Source organism: Bos taurus, chromosome 3, assembly GCF_002263795.3.
Source record: "Bos taurus isolate L1 Dominette 01449 registration number 42190680 breed Hereford chromosome 3, ARS-UCD2.0, whole genome shotgun sequence".
In the NCBI taxonomy this organism is placed as follows: Eukaryota; Metazoa; Chordata; class Mammalia; order Artiodactyla; family Bovidae; genus Bos; species Bos taurus.
In genome coordinates this window covers 57,111,002-57,133,831 of record NC_037330.1, presented here as the reverse complement: position 1 = coordinate 57,133,831, position 22,830 = coordinate 57,111,002, and the positions used below count along the sequence as shown (strand labels likewise).

The 22,830-nt window shown below is 36.2% G+C and overlaps 1 protein-coding gene across 7 annotated transcripts in view; it reads left to right on the top strand.

Moving 5' to 3' along the window:
* HS2ST1 (heparan sulfate 2-O-sulfotransferase 1) overlaps window positions 1-22,830 on the top strand; it is a 188,368-nt gene that overhangs the window by 11,144 nt on the left and 154,394 nt on the right. The window contains exon 1 of one of the 7 annotated variants that reach the window (XM_059885100.1): window positions 982-22,720. The exons of the other annotated variants lie outside the window; for them this stretch is intronic. Coding sequence (XP_059741083.1) covers window positions 22,702-22,720 — 19 coding nt within the window. The 5' untranslated portion in view covers window positions 982-22,701. Of the gene's footprint in view, window positions 1-981; window positions 22,721-22,830 lie in introns of those variants that run through there. 7 annotated transcript variants of the gene reach the window in all.

Here is a 22,830-nt window from a genome sequence, read left to right as displayed (position 1 = left end):
TCCAGGCAAGAAGACTGGAGTGGGTTGCCATGCCCTCCTCCAGGTAATCTTCCTAACCCAGGGATTGAACCCAGCTCTCCCTCATTGTAGGCAGATTCTTTACTGATTGAGCCACCAGGGAAGCCCACTGGCCCCATTACTACATGGCAAATAGAAGGGAAAAGGGTGGAAGTAGTGATAGAAAGGTGGAAGATTTCCTCTTCTTGGGCTCCAAAATGATTGTGGATGGTGACTGCTGGCATGAAATCAGAAGATGATTGCTTCTTGTCAGGAAAGTGATGACAAACCTAGACAGTATGTTGAAAAGCGGAGACATTACTCTGCTGATTAAGGTCCATGTAGTCAAGGCTATGGTCTTCCCGGTGGTCACGTATGGTTGTGAGAACTGGACCATAAAGGTAGAATGCCAAAAAATTGATGCCTTCGAACTGTGGTGCTGGAGAAGACTCCTGAAAGTCCCTTGGAGAGCAAGGAGTTCAAACCAGTTAATCTTAAGGGAGGTCAACCCTGAATATTCACTGGGAGGACTGATGCTGAAGTTCCAGTATTTTGTCTGAGGCTCCAGTATTTTGGTCATCTGATGTGATGAGATGACTCATTGGAAAAGTCCCTGATGCTGGGAAAGATTGAGGGCAGGAGGAGAAGAGGGCGTCAGAGGATGAGATGGCGGGATGGCATCACTGATGCAGTGAACATGAACTTGGGCAAACTCCAGAAGATGGTGAGGGACAGGGAGACCTGGCATGTTGCAGTCCATGGGGTTGCAAAGGTTGGACATAACTGGGCAACTGAACAACAACAAAGCATGATATGTTGTTGTTATTTTTGTTTTAAGCAATCAGTTATCTTTTAAAAAGATTAAAACTTTTTTTTACAGAACTTATTCATACGTGCATCATTCCTAATGCTTTCCATTCCTTTGTGGAGGTGCAGATTTCCATCTGGTACTCTTCCTTCATCCTCAAGGATGTCTTTTGAAATTACTTGTAATGAAAGTCTACTTGGTGATGAATTCTTTTTACTTTTGTATGTCTAAAAGGTATGTATTTACCTTAATGTTTATAAGAAATTTTTGTTAGGTATAGAATTGTAGGTTGACGTTTTTTTTCTTTCAGTACTTTAAAGCTGTTGCTCCATTGCCTTTTGGCCTGCATTGTGTGTGATGAGAAGTCTGTCATTGTTCTTATCTTTGTTCAGCTGTTCATATGTTTTCCTTTGCCGGTAAGATTTTCACTCAGTTTTAAGTAATTATGGTAAGCCTTGCTGTAGTTTCTTGATTTTTTTCTTGTGCTTTGGGTTTGTTGAGCTTATTGGACTTGTGTGTTTATAATTTTCATTAAATTTGGAAAAATTTGGCCATTACTATTAAATACTTCATATAATTTTTTATGTACTTCTTTTCCTTCAAAAATTCAAGTCACATATATATATTGTCTACATTTAGTTGTCATAACAGTTTGATGACATTTTAATTTTTCCCAGTCTTTCTGCTTTTTGGTATTTTTTAATTACTTTGTCTTCAATCCACCAATCCTTTCTTTTGTGTGTGTAATTCTGCTTTTAGTTCCATTCAGTGTATTTTTCATTTCAGTTATTTTTTCCATTTCTAGAAGTTCATTTTGGATCTTTAAAAACAACAGCAACAAAGAACTTCTGTTTGTCTCCTTAACATGCGTTTACTTTATTTTGTTGAACAAATGACATATTGTTATAATGACTCTTTTGATGTTCTTGTTTACTGATTCTATCATCTGTGTCTTTTCTCAATATTTTTCTGTTGGTTTGCTTTTTTCTTCATTGTGGACCATATTTTCCTTCTTTTTTATATGCTTGGTATTTAGGTGTTGGATATTTTCACATTCTTAAACATATTCGTAAGCCTTGATTTGGGACACATTCAAGTTTCTTAGAAACAGTATGATCTTTCTCAGATTGCTTTTATGTTTGTTAGATGGGATCAGAATATATGATTAACTCTGCCCTACCACTGAGGCAGTAACCTTGCAGTTCCTTTCAGAGTACTCCACCCAGTACCCTGTGTATTTTATTTCCCCACCCTGGCTAGTGGGAATGCTGGTTGAGTGAACCCCAGAAAATTTTCCACCTGTGTATTTTGGGTGGCCTCAGTTTCTTCATGCATATGCACTGATTGGTACTTGGCTGAAAATTCTCTTCTTGCAGCTTTGTCTTCTTTAGTATTCTGCCCAGCATAAGCCAGCTGCCTTGGCCTCCCTGGACTCCCAATCCTGGCCCCTTAACTCAGGGAGACTTTTGGGCTCTGAGATCCCCTTCTCTGTACTCTAGCCTGGAAACTCTCTTTGGAGAGTCATATGACTCACTTCATTTTCTTTCTGTCTTGCAGTGACCCCCATCCTATACAGATTTCCTGTCTAGTGTCCAGTGTATGAAAGCCTTTTGTTATATATTTTATGTATTTCAGTTGTTTCAGGTGGGAGGATAAATCCCTTGTTACTCCATCTTGGCTGGAAATGGAAGCCAGGTGGCCTAGTTATCTCTGATTGTGTGTCCCTAGGTTGACTTAGGGGAAAGTAATAAAGTTGGATAAATTGAATTATATTTGACAACTAAAACTAATATTATAAATTTAAGGGTGAAATAATGTTTTGTTTTTTTTCTATTTGCTCATAATTTCTAGCATGGTATTGCACACAGGCCCTTAGTAAATTGTTTGTTCCAAGTTAGAGGCAAGTCTTATTCACAATAGCTGGATCTCCTCACGTCCCCATTGAAGTTTCAAGTGGATGTCAGTTAATTCTTTTGTTTGTTACCAATTTTACTGTAACTTCAAGAAACCAGTTCTTACTGCATCCCTTTAGATACAGCTGAGTCCAATGGAGGCTCTTTCAAACTGGGCAGTGAAGTCTCTGACTCTGGAAGAGCTTTCTATTTTTCCTGTCAGTGTGCTTCTGGAACTAATTGGTCACATCCTTGCTGGGGTGGGTGGATGAGTCCTCTTCATAGGCTTCTTTTTTGTATTCCTGTTGTAATACCCCGATTGCAAGCAAAACAGTAGAGAAGGAAATTCTAAGGGATGTTGATACCAGTAGTAACTGTAATCATTGTGTGTGCTCAGTTGCTCAGTCATTTCTCTTTGTGACCCCAGGAACTATAGCGCCGCCAGGCTCCACTGTCCATGGGATTACCCAGGCAAGAATATTGAAGTGGGTTGCCATTCCGTCTCCAGGGGACCTTCCTGACCCAGGGATCAAGCCCGCATCGCAGGATTCTTTACCACTAGCGCCACTTAGGAAGCCTGGTCATTATGTTGCATCAACAGAAAATGGACCTAGTTTACCTTAAGATGAACAGTATTATAGTTACCAGATTTTCAACTTTGCATGAAATAATTCTTGCTAAAGGTAGTTAGGTTGTACTGAATCCCTATGGGTACTATAAAATATCAGGGACAACCATTTTTTTTTAAATTGGAGAATAATTGCTTCATTATTATGTTAGTTTCCCCTGTACAACAGTGTGAACCAGTTGTAAGTATACATAAATCCCTTCCCTCTTGGGCCTCTCTTCCACCCCTCCACCCCCAATCCCACTCATCATCACAGAGCGCCAAGCTGAGCTCCCTGTACTATACAACAGCTTCCCACTAGCAGTCTGTTTTATCTGGTAGCATATATGTGTCAGTGCTATTCTTTCAATCCCTCCCATGCTCTCCTTCCCCTGCTGTGAGGAACAACCACTTTTAATTGAAATTGTTGGATTCTCCTTTTGGGAGATAGTGATTTGAAAATTTGAAAATCAATTTGGTACTTATGTAGCAATTTAAAACTGTATTTAGAGGAAAAGAAATGCCTGTTTTTCTAAATTCCAGTAGAATTTAGAAGTCATCCATTGTCACCTTATCACACAGCACCTTATATGTTTCCATTATTTATTTCTTAAGTTTGTAACATAGCTGAAAATAAGTGATTTGTACAGTTAAGCACACAAACGAATTTAGAGACTCATCATATGTTGTCTAAGTTGGAAAATACCTTAAAATTTTGCTCAGTATGGTTACGGAATGAAGCAAAGGGGCTATGCAGGTGCAGACTAGCTCTTGGCATATTTATTTCTAATTATATATTATGCTTGAGTTGATTAATGAATGTAATTTAGGGCTGTTATTGGTTCATTGATAACATCCTCCTGTTATATATTCTCTCTATGCTTTGAAGCAAAAGAGTATAGGAAATGAACTGATCAATGTAGTTCTTTTTCCTGGTAAATAAGTCAAAAGGTTAGTATCCGAGTCTCCATACTTTAAACAATGACTCTTGTATTAAGTTTTCTGTTGCTATTGTACTTTCAAAATAATACCTTGTTACAGTATACTTGTATTTTAGTTAATGGTAACTTTAAAAAAATAAAGTCTTAAAAAAAAAAAAAGCTAGTTGCACAGCATGAACATTGTAACTAAAATCATAATGCAAAAAATTCTTCAGTAAAGAGTTGTGGGACTTCACTGATGGTCCAGTGGTTAACACTTCGCCTTCCAATGCAGCGGGTATGAGTTCAATCCCTTGTTGGGGAGCTAAGATTCCACATTTTGGGGGGCCAAAAATCTAAAACATAAAAAACAGAAGCAGTATTATAACAAATTCAATAAAGACTTTAAAAATGGTCCACATCAAAACAACAAAAACCAAACCAGAGTTGTAAATTCTCACTATTGCTGTTCTTTTTTTTTTTTTTTTTTCCTAAAGAGCTTGGTGATTAATTAGGACTATTTATGGTTCTTTAGATTTCTAAGATGTGTAATATAAAGGGACAATACCTTAAAAATTTAGTGATAAATATATTTTGAGTATTTAGAGGAATATTGGAGGTTTGAGTAAATTAAGTTGTTGGAGTTAAATAAAATGAATAAAATCTTCCTTCAACCTTGTATTTGTTAGTAATTTTAGCTTTGCCTATGTCTTACTGAAACTAGTTCCGCAATCAGTTTTGACACAATGGTTCTTAAATATGACTGATAAATTTGTGATTATTTTGTATTTGAATGTTAGAAAGCTGCTTCCAGTTGCCAGCATTTTTTTATTTCATCATATACACCCATCTCTGTAATAAAGTGTTGCATGTTCCCAATGTGTTATACATCTGGCGGGAAACCAACTCAGTTCAATTGTTTCCTCCATAGAAGAGCTGATTAGAAAGACTGATTTAAGGTATGTTTTTGTAGACAACTTCTTCATTTTGTTGAAGAGGAAAGAATAAAACCCATTCATTTTTGTCCTCTAGAACATAAATATCTTCTTTTCATGTTTTGAAGGTTAAAACAGAAAAAAAGCAAACTTGTGATGCTGTTTTAGTGTCTCAAAATAGGTTTCCCAGCTAGGAAAATTAGGGGTATGTATGACTTTTGCTTCTGAACCGGGGAGTTGTTAGTGATGATAGTTTCCGTTTGGCTTGGGGTGAACTTGTCCAGGAACCTGTCTGATCCATGAGATGTCATTATGTGCCTTTTTTTCTTTTGCCCTTGGTTGGAACTCTGTGACTAATTAACCCTGTGAGAAGTTATAATCTAGTCTTGCACATGACCACTTCCCTTTGGTTTTTTTTAACTTGTTTAGAATCTTTCCCTGCTTTGCCCTTGAACCAGTGTTTCTTACATGGTTCTCTACCTTTCCCTACCAATGGCAAGTCATCATGATCTCTAAACTTACTGTATCAGACTGTGTACTGAGCATACTTTAAGTGTTTTATAAATATAGAACTTATTTAATGTGAAGGATGCTTATTTCTACTGTCCTCAGAGTTACTGGGAAGAACAGTTAATCCTCAAATGGTATAAAGAATATAAAAAAGTTTGTAAACTGTAAAAACTACAATTTAAGTTGTTATTAATAGTGATAATAATACATTTGCTTGCTCTTTGATGTTGTCTTCTGGTTGAATGTAGTTTGGACTTTACATTTCTTCCTGCCATGGGCTTATCTCAAAGGATCACACTTGTCTAACGGTTCAGATAAATGATGATGTTACATGAGTTATAGATTTGACATTCAGTTTAGCTGTTCGTTTCTTTTCTCTCTTAGGATGAAGTAAAAATCACTATCAGTTCATATCATTATTTTCTCTTAAAGGTATAAATCTGTTTACTTTCATATAAATTATAGAAAAGCCCTGGCCTTCTAACATGACCAGACTTCCTTCCCTCTTTCCTACTGATCCTTGCCAACTTTGCTGTTTAAAGGTACGATTGTGAGAGGAATTTCAGTGTGTGTGTGTGTACGCACATATATGTATAAAATTACCCCTTAGATTCTAAGTACTTTTCTTTTTGAAAAACATTAATGATGATCAAACTAGTGAAGGAAAAAAAATGTATTTCTCCACTATGGAAGAAGTTTTCTGTGGTAGTTCCTTTATTGTCAGTTTTCCCACAGTGATTCATTGTCATCTTCTCAAACAGAGGGAAAACACTTGTTTTGTATCCTTAATTTTAATTTAGGAACTTCAATTTTTTCTTTTTTCTTTTCACTCAGATGTAGAATAGAATAGAAAAGGTTGTACTTTTATACTAATTGCTGGGATTATGAGAATCCCAAAGAACAGAATTCTTGGCTCCTACACAGCTTCAAAGGTTTTTTTTTTTTTTTTTTTCTTAGGTCAACATTATTTGCCACTCTGCGATCAGAAAATTTGGTAGGCCTTTGTGATAGAGGCTGTGAGAAACAAACTCTAGTGCAATCACCTCTTTGATCATATATTATTGCTTTTTCTTTTTTTCTTGCATTAGCATGCTATTCTTAAGTATTGGTTAACATTGCTGAAGGTTTGATATAAAATTGTGATATACAAGTTCATGAATAAGCAGTGATTTTTGATTTGCATATTATAGTAGCTTTTATGTTTATGAAACATAAAGACTTTTAATTTTCCTAATTGGCAGTGAAAATATTTTGACCAAGATGCTGCATTTGTTAGGGGCTCTGTTTACTTACGTTTTAGCTGTACCTTTAAGACTTAGTTTATTTCTTCGTGAGTTTGCCAATCCCGAATTGAGGATGATAGAATTGAAGAACTCCATAAACCTTTTGCATTTCACCTAACCTTCCCCTATCCTCATATGGAGTTACTCTCTTTTAAAAATGTTCTTTGAGAAGAGAAGTAATTCTAAATAAGAATACTAAGTCTTACTTAAATAGTGTTGAATATAGTTAAATATCTGCAGTTGATTTTCTAAATTTCAGTTATATTATACACTTTTTCCACATTGATTATTCATTTATCTTGTCCTAAAAAATTATTGAGGAAATTTCCAGATGTACATGTAATACGGAATGAGGGAAGAAGGCAGAATGAAGTAGGAGGTATTTGTGTAAATATTAACTGCCATTTTAGGTTTCTCAGCCCATTTTCTTTTGGACAGTTTGGGAAAATTAGGAGTCTAGTCATGAGAACTGAGACCAGGATATTGTAGCAGAAATTATTTGTAATAATGCTGTTCTTACTGGGAAGCTCCAACTATGATTTAAGTTTGTTTCCAATGTAAAATCCATCAAGGTAGAACTTTACATATTGATTATTAATTATATTTTGACAGAATTTGAAACAATGTAATAATTTGAAGAAAAGTTTATTTATGATATATAAGTAATCTTTTTCTTTGATGGTTTTTAATTTAAGAAGATCTGATAAAGTCGTTTATGGCTGATTAATGTAGCCTGCCTAAATAAGAAAAATGTGGATTGAGTTGACGTTTCTGAACTATAGCATTCATGTGTGATTTAAAGTAAGTGCTGTTAGATTAATATTAAAGTCTAATGTGAAATTGCCAAAGCTTAAATTAAAGATAGTTTTGAAGAGAGCTGATATCTTTTTTTCCCCCCAAACATTCTTCTGGTTGTCCATGGTATAGTACATAAAATTAAACCCATTTATTTTATACTCAAAGCAATCGATCCTTCATGTTCTCCCTAGATGCTTTGTTAAAAAAAATGTAATAAGACTATTTTCATAATTTTCCCTAGATAGTAGTTGGCTTTTTAATTTGGTTCGTGGTATTTTTATGTATGCAATACATTTTGTTTTGAGATAGTCAAAATCATTTATCTTTTGGGTTTTTTGCCTTTAGTTATATGTCTTAAATGAAAATGACACGTGTGTGAGCGGAAATCTAAAACCCATTGTTAATTTTCAGTTTGTTCAGATTTTTTCTTGTTGTGAGAATGGTGGTAATGATTTATAAGCACCTACATGTCAGACCAGAAACCCTTAGTAATTTATAAATTGGGATGTAATTTTTTTCATGTATTTGTTGGCTTTTATTTTTCAGTCCATTCTTGTTGGATTTTAAGTTTGTAAGGGTGTAAGGAATATGGTATGCTTCTGGGCCATCATTACACTGCTTTATCTAATAATTTTTGTGTTAGGGTTATACTACTCTCAGTTGGGAGAAGGCAATGGCACCCCACTCCAGTACCCTTGCCTGGAAAATCCCATAGACGGAGGAGCCTGGTAGGCTGCAGTCCATGGGGTCGCTGAGGGTCGGACACAACTGAGCGACTTCACTTTCACTTTTCACTTTCATGCATTGGAGAAGGAAATGGCAACCCACTCCAATGATCTTGCCTGGAGAATCCCAGGGACAGGGGAGCCCGGTGGGCTGCCGTCTATGGGGTCGCACAGAGTCAGACACGACTGGAGCGACTTAGCAGCAGCAGCAGCACTTTCAGTTCTTATCAGCCTTTTAGTCTTTAGGGTTAATTCTTCCTTCATGGTTCTTTACTTTATATGTCTATTTATTATTCCAGTTGAACCTCTGAATCATTTTATTAAGTAAAAGAAAAAAGCATCAGTATTATAAGCAGAACTGCTTAAGATTAATAATATGATTAGAATGATAGAGTTATCATTCTAATGTTCTAGTTCCCCATCTGGAAAGTTATTTCTCTTTGTTTAGTCAGGTCTTCTTTTACATTTTGGAAGTTTCTACATTTTTTTAGCATGTTATTTCTGGGAAAGTGGTTAATTTTTTAACCATGGTTGCAGTCTTTAACAGTTTTCTTAACTCTGTGTCATTCTTATATTTGTCCTTGTCAGGTTGCCTTTCGTGTTAGCTTGTGCCTATATATCCCTTTCAAATCTGAGCTGATCAGTTGGTTTTAGTAGCTGTATTGTTTTCTTTGGGTACTTATGTCTTCTGCTTTAGCATTCACTGATACCTTCTCTTCTGTCTTTCTCTATTTCAGATACTTCATTAGATAGAAGCTGTGAATACCACACTTGTGCTTCTAGATCTTAACGTGTTAAATCCTTTAAGAATGCATTTTGTTTTTGTCATTAACCTCTTCTACATGTATACTCAAACAGCAGTCATTCTCTGACATATACCTAGGTCACTTGTTAAATGATTTTAGCTTTGTATTCCTTATACTGAGCTGTTGCCATAGTATTACTACTCTGAAATCTTCTGGAAGGAAAGGTAAGATTATATGTTGATTTCTTCTAGTCAAATGAAAGGTACATTGGTGGAACAGTGTGTCTAAAGTGTATTCTGTCTTATTTTTAAAGATAAACTGTATGTAGAGACATCTTTTATTCAGAAGTTCCGCACTAAGTTAATGAGAAACTGGGTGCGCTTATTTACTTGTAAACAGCTTGAAAATTTGAAATTAAAGTGTATATAGACTCGTATGGAAATGGGATATCTTCTAGATTTGATTAATGCACTGTTGCTTAATTTTTTAATGAGAATCTTTTTTCTTAATAGTTAAAATATCAATCACTTTCAATTAAGTTGCTGTGAATAATTCTTCTTGTCCATTTCTCTTCAGTTTTTCATTCTCTTCCCTATTGAGTTCTTTATACTTGCTTTTCTTTCAGCAGGGTTTTTTTTTTTTTCTTTGAAAGCGAGGACTCCCTGCATAGCTTTTGTGGTACCCCAGTTATGAAAAACAGTGGGATAAATGTTCACATGTTATAACTTCCCTTTTTTTGGCTGAGGTGGGGTGGATTAGTAAGACAAAACAGAACAACGGAACAATGAATGTTGGCAAGTTTTCAGACTTTTTTTTTTTGGTCTCAGTCTCCTTGGCTCGGTTAAGTAACTGCTTATGAGTTAAGTTTTTCAGTCTTAGAAATAAGGAGTTGAGAATAATGTGTGGGTAACTGATTAGTTTCCATCTCACAAAGATGTTGGATAGCTTGATTCTTAGGCAGTCTAGGAAATGTCAGAACAGTATAAATGTGGTCTGCCATACAACAAAGTAGACGATACTTTGGTAGAAGATACTTCTTTTAAAGAAGAAACTGCATTTGAATTTCTATATGGTTTTTTCCTTCTAATACTAGTTAGTACCTGAATATACGTAAAGCTTAAGTGTTGGTTTTTTAAAAATATATATGTATAAAATTGTGAAGTGTTTATGCAAGTAGATTCAATTGAAATTTCTTGCCGTATAAAATGTGTAGGAGGGCTTCTTGAGGTTTGCTTTCAGATATGATGTTTTCTCATTGATAGGGATGGATTTTCATCATTATCGCTTGGACTTTTATTTTCGTTAAGCACAGGCGTGAAGTATAAGCCTTAGGAAAAATAGATGTTTCATCTCTCACTTATTTCAGGGTATAGACTAGTTGCAAGTGTGTGCAATCATCAGTTGTATAGAAAGGTGTTTTCACCTTGTATCTGATGGATTTGCATGTTTGTTTTTGTGATGGAAGCTTCACTTGAGCTCAAGTACAGCAGGATCATATGCACAAAAGTTCCTGTCTGTTGTACCACAAAAAAAGCAGACTGCTTAAATTTTTTTGCTCCATATCATGTGTGTTTTGTGATTTAGTGGGGTACCAAAGTGTTTTGTGATTTTGTGATTTAGTGGGGTACCAAAATCAGGTTTATAATGTTAGAATCTTACAGTTGTGGTTCTCAACCTTAATTACTTGTGGGAATTACCTTGGAAAGTTAAAAAATGCTGATACCTGGGTCCCACCCTTCCAAGTTTCATTGATTGGTTTGGGGTGTGGCCTGGGCCTCAGTTCCCTCAGTGATGTCATTCTCTTGTGCAGGTGAGGTTGATAAGGTTGAAAGATTCTATTCTAGGGACTCATTCTGAACCTACTCAGTTCAAATGTATAATAGCTTTTTGTCATTTTTTTAAGCTCCTCAGAAGTCTTGTCATAGTTATAACACTAATATGAATATTTTAAATTATGGTTTTGAGTTTACCACGGTCACCTTAAAATTGGCATTGTTACTGCCTAAATTTTGAACGTTGGTTACCAGATTTGACCAAAAGACCAAAAGGCTTAACAGTTACTTTAATAGTTAATTGTTATTTCCTTCAAAATACAAGAAATAACAAGATATGCTGAGAAATAACTGTTTTCTTGGTCAGCCCCACAACTTACATAATTCAGGGAAATGAATAAAATCCCAGTTAGTCCATTTCTTGCTGGCAGTATTTTTTCACAGGATTTTGTAAATACACCATGTGTATTCTAGTCGTTTTTCCCTCAGTCTCAAAATTTGACAGACATTTTTGAAGTTATGTGTGCGAACATTACTAAAAAAGATTCATCATTCTAATAATTACTGCTTACTAAAGGTACGTGTTAAAAAACTTTAGGTAACTTCTCATATTATTTTCAGATTCAGTAGTCTATAGTAGAAAGTCCAATTAGATTTAAAGTTATATTTAATGTTCTATTCAGAGTAATTGATGTCACTTGGGTAAAGGTTGTTGGGAGTCTTATTCCAGCATATTTGGCTATGAGAAAATTAAACTGAAATTCTCATATGATTTTGGAAAATGATGACTATTAAAAACACATCAAAAGTTAGAAAAGCTGCTCCCAGGATAATCAAAAGTTTGTGGCCTAAACATCTGTAATCTGCTGTAAAACTGGAAAGAAAATGATATTAAAGATAATTTTAGAAGCATCTCCAAAGACAGTTACTGATACAGGTAATTCTTGGCAAAATTATGTCATAATTTGTATTTGAATGCCTGTTTTCTGGAATCTTTCCTACTCTGCACTCCCAAGATTTACCTTCCTAGGAAATTTATAATATTCCCAAACTATGTCTTCTTTCCCTTTGACCAAAATTGCTTATAGCTGTAAAGTTTTCTGCGGGGGGTTGGTGGGGTGAAGCAGTGCATGGGGGAGGTAGAACAGGTGAGTTGAGAGACAAAGTGATTTTTATAATTTCCCTCCCAACCATATACTTAATTTATAGCCTGTGTACATACCACTTGGATTTATTAAAACAGTAATATATTTTTACATTCATAATAAAGCTTTAGAGATAGGTCAGAGCCTCTGGTACTTTTCACTGAACTTATTTCCCTCTGTTCTTCTGCACAGATACCCACTGTGTGGGGTTTATCTTTTCCAGAAATATTTTCATAAACCAAATATTTTCATAAATCTCAAGTAATAAAAGAGATGAAATTTACGAGAGAAATGTTTATGGGCAGACACTTGATACCCCACTGGAGGTTATTAATTAGTGATGAAACCAATTCTGCATATAAACTTTTTTCATCTTTTTGTATATGAACATTTCAGTACTGATTGTTTAAAGACTTTCCTGTTAAAAAATTGTAAAAGCTTGAGAACCTAAACTTTAAGGAGACACACAGGATTAATTCTACTTTGTTAAAATCTACTAATGTGTGTCAAAATGTGATTATGGCTTGTTGACAAGGAACTTGGATGAACAGAATCCAGTGTTTATGAGACTAGCTTGTTGGCAGGCACAATTAACGGTGCCCACACCACTGAAACCAGCCAAGTCTTTTATCTTTAGTAAATTCTCTGTCAAATAAGAGATCAGTCCCTTTAAATTTTAGATAATGAATAGAATTCATTTAGACTTTAATTTAAAGTGCACAGTTAAAATAGGTTATTGTTGATTGGATTATTTTGGTTCTACATGCTATTCTGTTTGGTTCACATGAAAAGGACTGAAGTAATGCTAAAGAGGGTGGAACAAAGATTGAACATCTTTTTAGAGGTCAAAATATGAGTAAATTATTTTAGAAATAATGGAAATATTTTGTATTTATAGGAGAATCAAGTGCTTTTTTGAGGGCTATATTTCTGGGCACTAATTTAGGTATTTATTTGTGGGAAATGGAGAAGGATCTGTGTATGGGCTGAAGACAGAGATTTCCTACTTCAAGCTGGGGCAGTGATTAGCTTCCACCCTCTCCACACCCCTCCCATTCATCTCAGAAGAATGAGCTTTTCTCCATTGATAAGGTAAGATTAGTGTCATACTCTGTTTAAAACAGCAGCAAAATAACCTTTCTCTTATTCCACTCTTCCTGCCCTCCCAATTGGTTTCCCTTCTAAACTCTACTTTGACTTGAAAACTGGGAATCATCCTTGACTTTTTCCCTTTATATATAGTCAGTCATCAGACTTTGTGGCTTCTACTTCTTTGTCTTTTCTAGTCTTATATTTTAGCCTTACATTTTATAATAAGCAAGAGATGTTTGAGGTTTCTTCCAGCTTTAAAATACTATGGTGACCCTTAATATCTAAAATTAACTGTTGAAGTATAGTATTAAAACCTTTTTGAAGAAATATTAATAATGACTTTGAATAAAAACTACAGATTTTAGATCAGATTCCTCTTAAAAGTATCCTAAAATTTCAGAATAAAAACATTTAGGAATATGTGCTTAGTGTGAGTCTTAGTGTTAAAATTACATATGAAACATTGAATATTTATTAGTAGAGCTTAAATGTTTAATACTGAGCTTTACATCTAACTTTTTCTGAAGAAAAAACTAAGCTCTTACTGAATAAGAAGAGTAAATTTAGTGTCTTAATCAATCAGCATCCAGGTAGGTGGGACTAGACTTTTTAGCCACTGATGCTGAGATAACCTGGTATGTTCAGTTCAGTTCAGTTCAGTTGCTCAGTTGTGTCCTACTTTTTGCGACCCATGAACTGCAGTGCTCCAGGCCTCCCTGTCCAACACCAACTCCCGAAATTTACCCAAACCCATGTCCATTGAGTCCGTGATGCCGTCCAACCATCTCATCCTCTGTCGTCCCCTTCTCCTCCTGCCTTCGGTGTTTGCCAGCATCAGGGTCTTTTCAAATGAGTCACTTCTTCACGTTAGGTGGCCAAAGTATTGGAGTTTCACCATCAACATCAGTCCCTCCAATGAACACCTAGGACTGATCTCCTTTAGGATGGACTGGTTGGATCTCTTTGCAGTTCAAGGCACTCTCAAGAGTCTTCTCCAACACCACAGTTCAAAAGCATCAATTCTTCTGCACTCAGCTTTCTTTATAGTCCAACTCTCACATCCATACATGACTACTGGAAAAACCATAGCCTTGACTAGACGAATCTTTGTTGACAAAGTAATGTCTCTGCTTTTTAATATGCTGTCTAGGTTGGTCATAACTTTGCATCCAAGGAGTAAGTGTCTTTTAATTTCACGGCTGCAATCACCATCTGCAGTGATTTTGGAGCCCCAGAAAATAAAGTCAGCCACTATTTCCCCATCTATTTCCCATGAAGTGATGGGACCCAATGCCATGATCTTAGTTTTCCGAATGTTGAGCTTGAGACCAACTTTTTCACTCTCCTCTTTCACTTTCATCAAGAGGCTTTTTAGTTCTTCTTCACTTTCTGCCATAAGGGTGGTATCATCTGCATATCTTAGGTCATTGATATTTCTCCTGGCAGTCTTGATTCCAGCTTGTACTTCCTTCAGCCCAGCGTTTCTCATGATGTACTCTGCGTGTAAGTTAAAAAAGCAGGGTGACAATATACAGCCTTGACGCACTCCTTTTCCTATTTGGAACCAGTCTGTTGTTCCATGTCCAGTTCTAACTGTTGCTTCCTGAGCACCATATAGGTGGTCTGGTGTTCCCATCTCCTTCAGAATTTTCCACAATTTATTGTGATTCACACAGTCAAAGGCTTTGGCATAGTCAACAAAGCAGAAATAGATGTTTCTCTGGAACTGTCTTGCTTTTTCGATGATCCAGCGGATGTTGGCAATTTGATCTCTGGTTCCTCTGCGTTTTCTAAAACCAGCTTGAACATCTGGAAGTTCACGGTTCACGTATCGCTGAAGCCTGGCTAGGAGAATATTGAGCATTACTTTACCTAGCGTGTGAAATGAGTGCAATTGTGCGGTAGTTTGAGCATTCTTTGGCATTGCCTTTCTTTGGGATTGGAATAAAAACTGACCTTTTCCAGTCCTGTGGCCACTGATGAGTTTTCCAAATTTGCTGACATATTGAGTGCAGCACTTTCACAGCATCATCTTTTAGGATTTGAAAGAGCTCAACTGGAATTCCATCACCTCCACTGGCTTTGTTCGTAGTGATGCTTCTTAAGGCCCACTTGACTTCACATTCCAGGATGTCTGGCTCTAGGTGAGTGTGAGTGATCACACCATCGGTGTGTACCCAGTGATAACAATTTTAATTCACAGTTTTTATTTCTGAAGACTTCTTACAAAAGATTTCAAAAGTTACTTTGAAAGATTTAATGTTTGTCATTTCTTTTGGGGGATCCTAAATTATGAAATGAGACTCTCTAGGTTGGCCTTAATGCAAATATTAGAAAATTAAGAAAAAATTTTTTATGGAAGGAGATGTCTGGGAGAGATTATAGGAAGCATAAAGAAAATTTTGAGGTTAGGTACCTTCTGAGGTTTTGACTTTTGAGGTAGGGGGTAAAGTTGAGTATATAAATCAAAACAGTGCCAGAATGACATAACTCTGACCTAGTGATTTAAAAAGTGAAACATTATTAAAAATTGATTTTTTTTTTTTAATGTGGGAAGCATACTTGCTTGAACACTTTTGTGAGCCTTTTCCTCCAACATAGCTATCAGGAACCACGCAAAATAGTATTTTTTTTTTTTTCTAATTATCTGAATATTGATCTTTTTTTTAAATTTTATTTTATTTTTAAACTTTACAATATTGTATTAGTTTTGCCAAATATCGAAATGAATCTGCCACAGGTATACCTGTGTTCCCCATCCTGAACCCTCCTCCCTCTCCTTCCCCTTACCCTCCCTCTGGGTCGTCCCAGTGCACCAGCCCCAAGCATCCAGTATTGTGCATCGAACCTGGACTGGCGACTCGTTTCATACATGATAGCAAAATCGTATTTTTAATTCCTCAAGCTTTTTTCATAAATTCATTGACTCAAATAGTCATGAAGCAACTCCTGTCTATATTCTGGACATTCTGGATATTCTGCTGTCTTTGCCCTACTTTGAATATAAGTTTAGTTTCACAATGAAGATTTTTTTCTTTTAGCCTATTTGTAATGTTTGAGTTAATTTGTAATGTTGATAGTTTCTACTTTCTACAAAGCCAGCACCTGTTCTTATAGTTGTCTAAATTTTCTTAGGGGTTAATAATTTGTTTCCCTTTGAGCCCCAGCTGCAAGCACCCAGGGGTCTGACTGACTTTCTGAAAGGAGTAGGTATTTGAAGTTCTCTTGAAAGGGAATGGGACTTGATCAATAGTTCTAAGAATGGATAAGAATTTGCCAGGGAAAATTCAGGCAGAGAGAATGACATGATCAAAGGTATGAACATAAGGCACTTAAGCATATTCAACATTTGAGATGTGATGTGGCATGTTAAAAATGTACAATTTTGTTAGGAAATAGTGGGATACAAGTGGGAAGTTAAAGGAAAAGATCATGGAATATCACAAATTGCAGGTCATTTAATAATCAGATCAGATCAGTCGCTCAGTTGTGTCCGACTCTTTTCGACCCCATGAATCGCAGCACGCCAGGCCTCCCTGTCTATCACCAACTCCCGGAGTTCACCCAGACTCACGTCCATCGAGTCAGTGATGCCATCCAGCCATCTCATCCTCTGTCATCCTCTTCTCCTCCTGCCCCCAATCCCTCCCAGCATCAGAGTCTTTTCCAATGAGTCAACTCTTCACATGAGGTGGCCAAAGTACTGGAGTTTCAGCGTTAGCATCATTCCTTCCCAAGAAATACCAGGGTTGATCTCCTTCAGAATGGACTGGTTGGATCTCCTTGCAGTCCAAGGGACTCTCAAGAGTCTTCTCCAACACCACAGTTCAAAAGCATCAATTCTTTGGTGCTCAGCCTTCTTCACAGTCCAACTGTCACATCCATACATGACCACAGGAAAAACCATAGCCCTGACTAGACGAACCTTTGTTGGCAAAGTAATGTCTCTGCTTTTGAACATGCTATCTAGGTTGGTCATAACTTTCCTTCCAAGGAGTAAGCATCTTTTAATTTCATGGCTGCAGTCACCATCTGCAGTGATTTTGGAGCCCAGAAAAATAAAGTCTGACACTGTTTCCACTGTTTTGCCATCTATTTCCCATGAAGTGGTGGGACCGGATGCCATGATCTTTGTTTTCTGAATGTTGAGCTTTAAGCCAACTTTTTCACTCTCCACTTTCACTTTCATCAAGAGGCTTTTTAGTTCCTCTTTACTTTCTGCCATAAGGGTGGTGTCATTATTGAACATTTAAATAGGTCCAAGTTTGTTAGACCCTTTATGAAATAGTCTCATTTAATTCTTACAAACAGTCCTGTGTTGGCTTTTAACTAGGTTGAAAAGGCTGAAACAGCTAATAAGTTAGATTTGAATCCACATATCTCTTAAAATATGCTGCTATGTTAGTCCTCTCTAGGTAAAGTTGCCTTACAGTCACCTGTGGATTTTATACAAGAATTTTGCTACATCTTGAACTTCTTATAGTCTAGGTGACATATTGGCCTGAGGGAAGAACCATGATTATTAAGATGCCTAGCTTCGGAAGAACTTCAAATATACACTGCTACACTGCTTCACGTATACAGTGCTACAGGAACATGAACATGAACTGATGTCCCACAAAAAGGAGACTGTTTTGGATAACAAAATACCCTCTTTGGTAGCCAAGGCTCTTAAAAAAACAAACGAAAAAAAAAAAAACAAAGTCTGAGACAAATGGCCAGACTGGTATGTTCAGGGATACCCTCATTTGTCTGTCCACAAATATTTGACAGTTTAGGTCTGGGCTGAAAAGGATCAGGTTTTAATAATGTGTCTAACTACCTTTCCTTGGAGAAGGAAATGGCAACCCACTCCAGTGTTCTTGCCTGGAGAATCCTAGGGACAGGGCTGCCGTCTCTAGGGTCGCACAGAGTCTGACACGACTGAAGCGACTTAGCAGCAGCAGCAGCAACTACCTCTTAGCTCCATGAATTTAGAGCTGACTTACGTGTATTTGTTTTGTTTTCTAACCCAGAGGTAGCATTGTTTGTATATTAAAGCAATGTCAAACTATTTTTATTATTGTTGTTGTAGTACGTGAATATCTTCCATTGAATCACAGCAATTTTAGTAACTGGTAGCATGTGAGTTAAAGAATTTTACAGGTGAAGGGATCTTAGTAATTGTCCAGTGGAGTCTTCTTGAACAAATAGGGCAAACGAAGCATGGAAACAAGATGATGTGACTGAAGTTAGTTATTCATTTAATGCTGTTAGAACTAGAACTACAACTATTTTTATCAAATTGTACTACCTCCAGTGTTTATAAGAGGGTGTTATGTAGACTGTCACCCTCATGATAGAAGTCTCTTACTGTTTATGAGGATGCACTCCTAAAGCGATGGTTTTACCTGGGTGAGATGTAGGTTGCTATATGTCAGACTCTTCTGGGCATCTTTCACAAAGTGCATATATTGATGCTCTTTGAAAACCACTTAGCTAGAGAGTCCATCATATCAAAAGCATCTAATCATTAAGCATATCTTTGTGGCTAGAAAAATGGAAAATATTACTGTATTTTGGAAGTAAGTATCTAGAAAACAGGTAGCTTAATAATCTAATGGTAGCTTTGTGGACAGATACCATAAAATTATCCTTTCCAGTGCTCACAAAAGACATTCGATTGGATTATCATATATGTTCTGAAAAACTAAGAAAAAAGTTAGACTTGTGAGACCTTTGACTTTTCCATATGATTACTTTTATGGATATACAGATTCTGAGATTTCATTGTAAACCAACAAATTAGCCTGCCAGAGTTTCATGGAAGCTGGTAAGAAGACATGAGTATCAGTGTTTTTGCACGAGTTTGCTGAGGTCCACCTGCCATAGGTGACATGAAGTCGGCTGGATGACATCTGCACATGAAATGGGGTGCATTATTGGAGAGGAGCCCTGAACTTAGGGAGCACAAATTTTGCTTTAGAGAAAGGCACTCTAAATTCCAAGGCTATTACCAAAAAAAATGAATTTTCAGAAGTGTGACCTCTGTTCCCTTTTTTTTTGTTGTTGACTTTCTTTTTATTTGAAGAGATACTTTTATTGTTTGCATGTTACATGCCCTTGTAACTATAATAACCAGAAAGTTAACTCTGTTAGTTTTGATGAAGGGTGTTCTGGTTAATTGGATTTTCTTTTAAAATATTCATATTCCTGATTCCTTCATCTCCCCTCTCTCTTTCTATCTTGGAACAGTTTCCCTCTGTGTTGTGTTGTTTTATTTCAGCAAATACTTGTGTGCCTGTTGTGGACTAGATACTTGTATGCTAGCAGGGTATATAGAATAGAAGATTGCACGTCCTGTATTCAGAATTGTTACATGCCACCTATTTCTGTTTTTATTTAATCCTCAAACCAGTCCTGCACCAGCTGAGGGAAGGAGACTTATAGGCTAACGGTTTAGAATGGTTTTCCTGGGAGAATTAAAAACATTCAAGGAGTTTGGAGAAGACAGATAATAGGCAAAAGAGTATTTCAAGAAGAGTAGAGAGAGAGAAGGTAGAATTGTGAGTATTTCATGATACTGATACTCACCTTTTTTTTTTTTTTCAGAGTTTCAAATTCAAACCTGTTGAGGTCTTTGCAAATTGTATTCTGTTAGGGAGTGAGGTTCTGCTTTTATGGATCTCAGTGGGTTGTGCTTGTCGCATATGAAACCTTTCATGCAGACTCTTGAAACCTCTTTTTTGGGAGGAGAGGATGGGAGAGGGGGAGAGATTTCACTATATATCTTATAGTGTTAGAATGCTGCAGTATTAAAGGTATCAGTATTTGGATAAGATTGCTTATGAATTTGCTGTTTAAAGGATAGTTTTCATTCCTGTATAGTTGTATATCAGTTACAGAGTTTTCAAAATAGCTTTATTCAGTCAGACCTCTATATTTGTTGACCAGAATTGTGGTTTGTTTTTCATTTGAAAGGCTTATCACTTGTTCCAGATACAATGTGGTTCATATTCTTAAGTTATCCATGACATTAGAAATTAAATAAAGTTTCCCTATGCCATTTATTTTTAATTAGGCTGGTAAAGAGCCTGTTGGACTACAGTCCATGGGTTGCAGAGAGTCGGACATGACTTAGTGACTAAGCAACAGTGAACATGTTGCTAACTTTTTTAAAACTTCTAGCTGTTAGAGGTTTTCAGTAGCTATTGGTTTCTTCCAACTAATGCTTTTAATGTAGTACTAAGATTTTTAGCATATTAAAAAGTGATTCAGTTAACAGTTTAGCTGACCCTAGTTTTTCTAAGTGTATTTTGTTAAAGAGAATTCTACTCTTATTACAGGTTAATTTCATCATAAAACCTTTCTCAGAAAGGTGTACTCTCAATTAGAGGGTCATCGTAAGGATTAAATGAAGATGTGTATAAATTACCTTATGTAATATAAAAAGTTCCCAAATGATAGATAGTTACTATTACTCTTGCCATGTTATTGTTTTTTAAAAGTTTGCATTGCATGTGTTTGGATTTAAGTGGCGAATGTGATAAAAAGTTGAGAGATTGGGCTTCCGAGATGGCACTGGTGGTAAAGAACCTGTGGAGACATGAGAGACGTGAGTTACAACCCTGGGTCAGGAAGATCCCCTGAAGGAGGGCATGGCAACCCACTCCAGTATTCTTGCCTGGAGAATCCCCATGGACAGAGGAGCCTGGTGGGCTTCAGTCCATGGGGTGGCAAAGAGTTGGACACGACTAAAGCAACTGCGCATGCATGCATACTGTTTAATACAGTACATTAGCCACATATGGAAATTTAAATTTAATGTGAAATTGTTTTTGCTCCGACTAACCACATTTCAAGTGCTTGATAGCTGCATGTGGCTAGTAGCCAATATTGATGGTGTAGAACATTTTCATTGTTGCAGAGAGTTGTATTGAACGGTGCTCTTCTAATAGTGGTTTTCAGTATTGTTTTTTTCTGCCAGTTAGTTGAACCCTTTGTTCATGAGATTTTAAACAGAATCCCATATAAAAGGTAGTAAGATGCAGAGATGCTCTTGAGGAAATTTAAGAATCACTCCACTACTTCACTTAACCTCTCCTTGGCCCTCACAACACAGGTTACATGGTTGGAAAGTGGTTATTTATTTATTTTTTAATCCAACTAATAAATATGTCAAGAATTATAGAAATAGAATAATCTGTATAAGTAGAATATGCACTAGAGAAATAATTGATTCAGATAAGATGCTGAAACCACTGGGTGAAAGATTGTTAGGATAGGATCTGGAGAGATTTTACTGGTTACCCAGCCAAATGATCAAACTTAACATTGTAGCATGATCTGATGTTATATGCATCTTGATGTGATACACCAAGAAGAATAAAACTTACTCGTGTGAAATTTCTGCCAGTTTTTTAAAAATGATAGTTTAATGAAGAAAAAAAAAATTAGGGGACTCCAAGTAGGGGATCTTCTACAGAACAATTGGTAAAAATATTGGTAAATATTGGTAAAAATATTCTTGAAAAATATTGGTAACATGAAAGATTAAATAAATAGGGCAATTAAAAGAGACTAAAGAGACACTGCAGTTTAACTGTGTTGTGTGCTGAGTCCATTTTATATTGGATTGGAAGATAAAACATAAAGGACAAATTTGGACTGATTGGACAAATTTGAGAATGGATGGTAATAATAATAATAGATTTTAATATTATAATGACTGTGAAAGAAAATGCTCTTAGAGGAGTACATATTGACATATTTAGGGGTGAAATGTCATGAAATACGCAGCTAACTTGAAAATGATTCAGCAAAAAGAAAAATAGTGTGTATGTATAAAAAGAGAAAGCAAATGTGGTAGAATGTTAATAGTTGGTCAGTGTGGAATACTCAACCTTTTTGTAATGGTCAGAGTTTTTCACTACCACCCCTAACCCATGAACTAATTTTGCCCTTTTGGGGTCATATTTCCCCCACTGATACTGAATGATCTTGATGAAGGCTGTAAGGGTGCTCATCATCATATTTTCTTAAACCTTTTTTTTTTTAGGTTTGAATTTTTTTAAAATATAAAGTTGGAGTAAAAAAGGTTGCTTCTTATTTTGTCTGTTTAGCAGACAATTCCAGGAAATTCCCCTCCATTTTTTCTGCTTTGTGATAGCAATGGAATGGATTTGTGAAGTTTCAGTAGTCCTTTCAATGGAAAGTGGTATTGAACTGAACCTCAGATGAGGAGTTGAAAGTTGATTCAAGCAGTGAGTAGGAAGACAGGCATTTCAGGCAAAGAAACAATATACATAAAAGTGTTTTAGTTTATATGTTACATATATGTTTATATCTAGTTTATATGTTTTGGTGTTGTTTCATCAGAATTTATTCACAGTAGATTATTCAGATTTGTTCTTCCCTTTTAGGGCAAATTGCAGTGCATGTAAGAAGTATTTGTACGTCAGTTCTCTTAATAGCACTTTCCAGTGACTTCAGATGCTCGGAGTCTCAACAGGTAGGCAGCTGCAGGTAGAATCAATTAGGGGTTGCCCGTTTCAGCCTTTTTAACGTTTTGTTGACCACCTAGATTCAGATATGTTATGCTTTGTAGCAAATAATATTTGG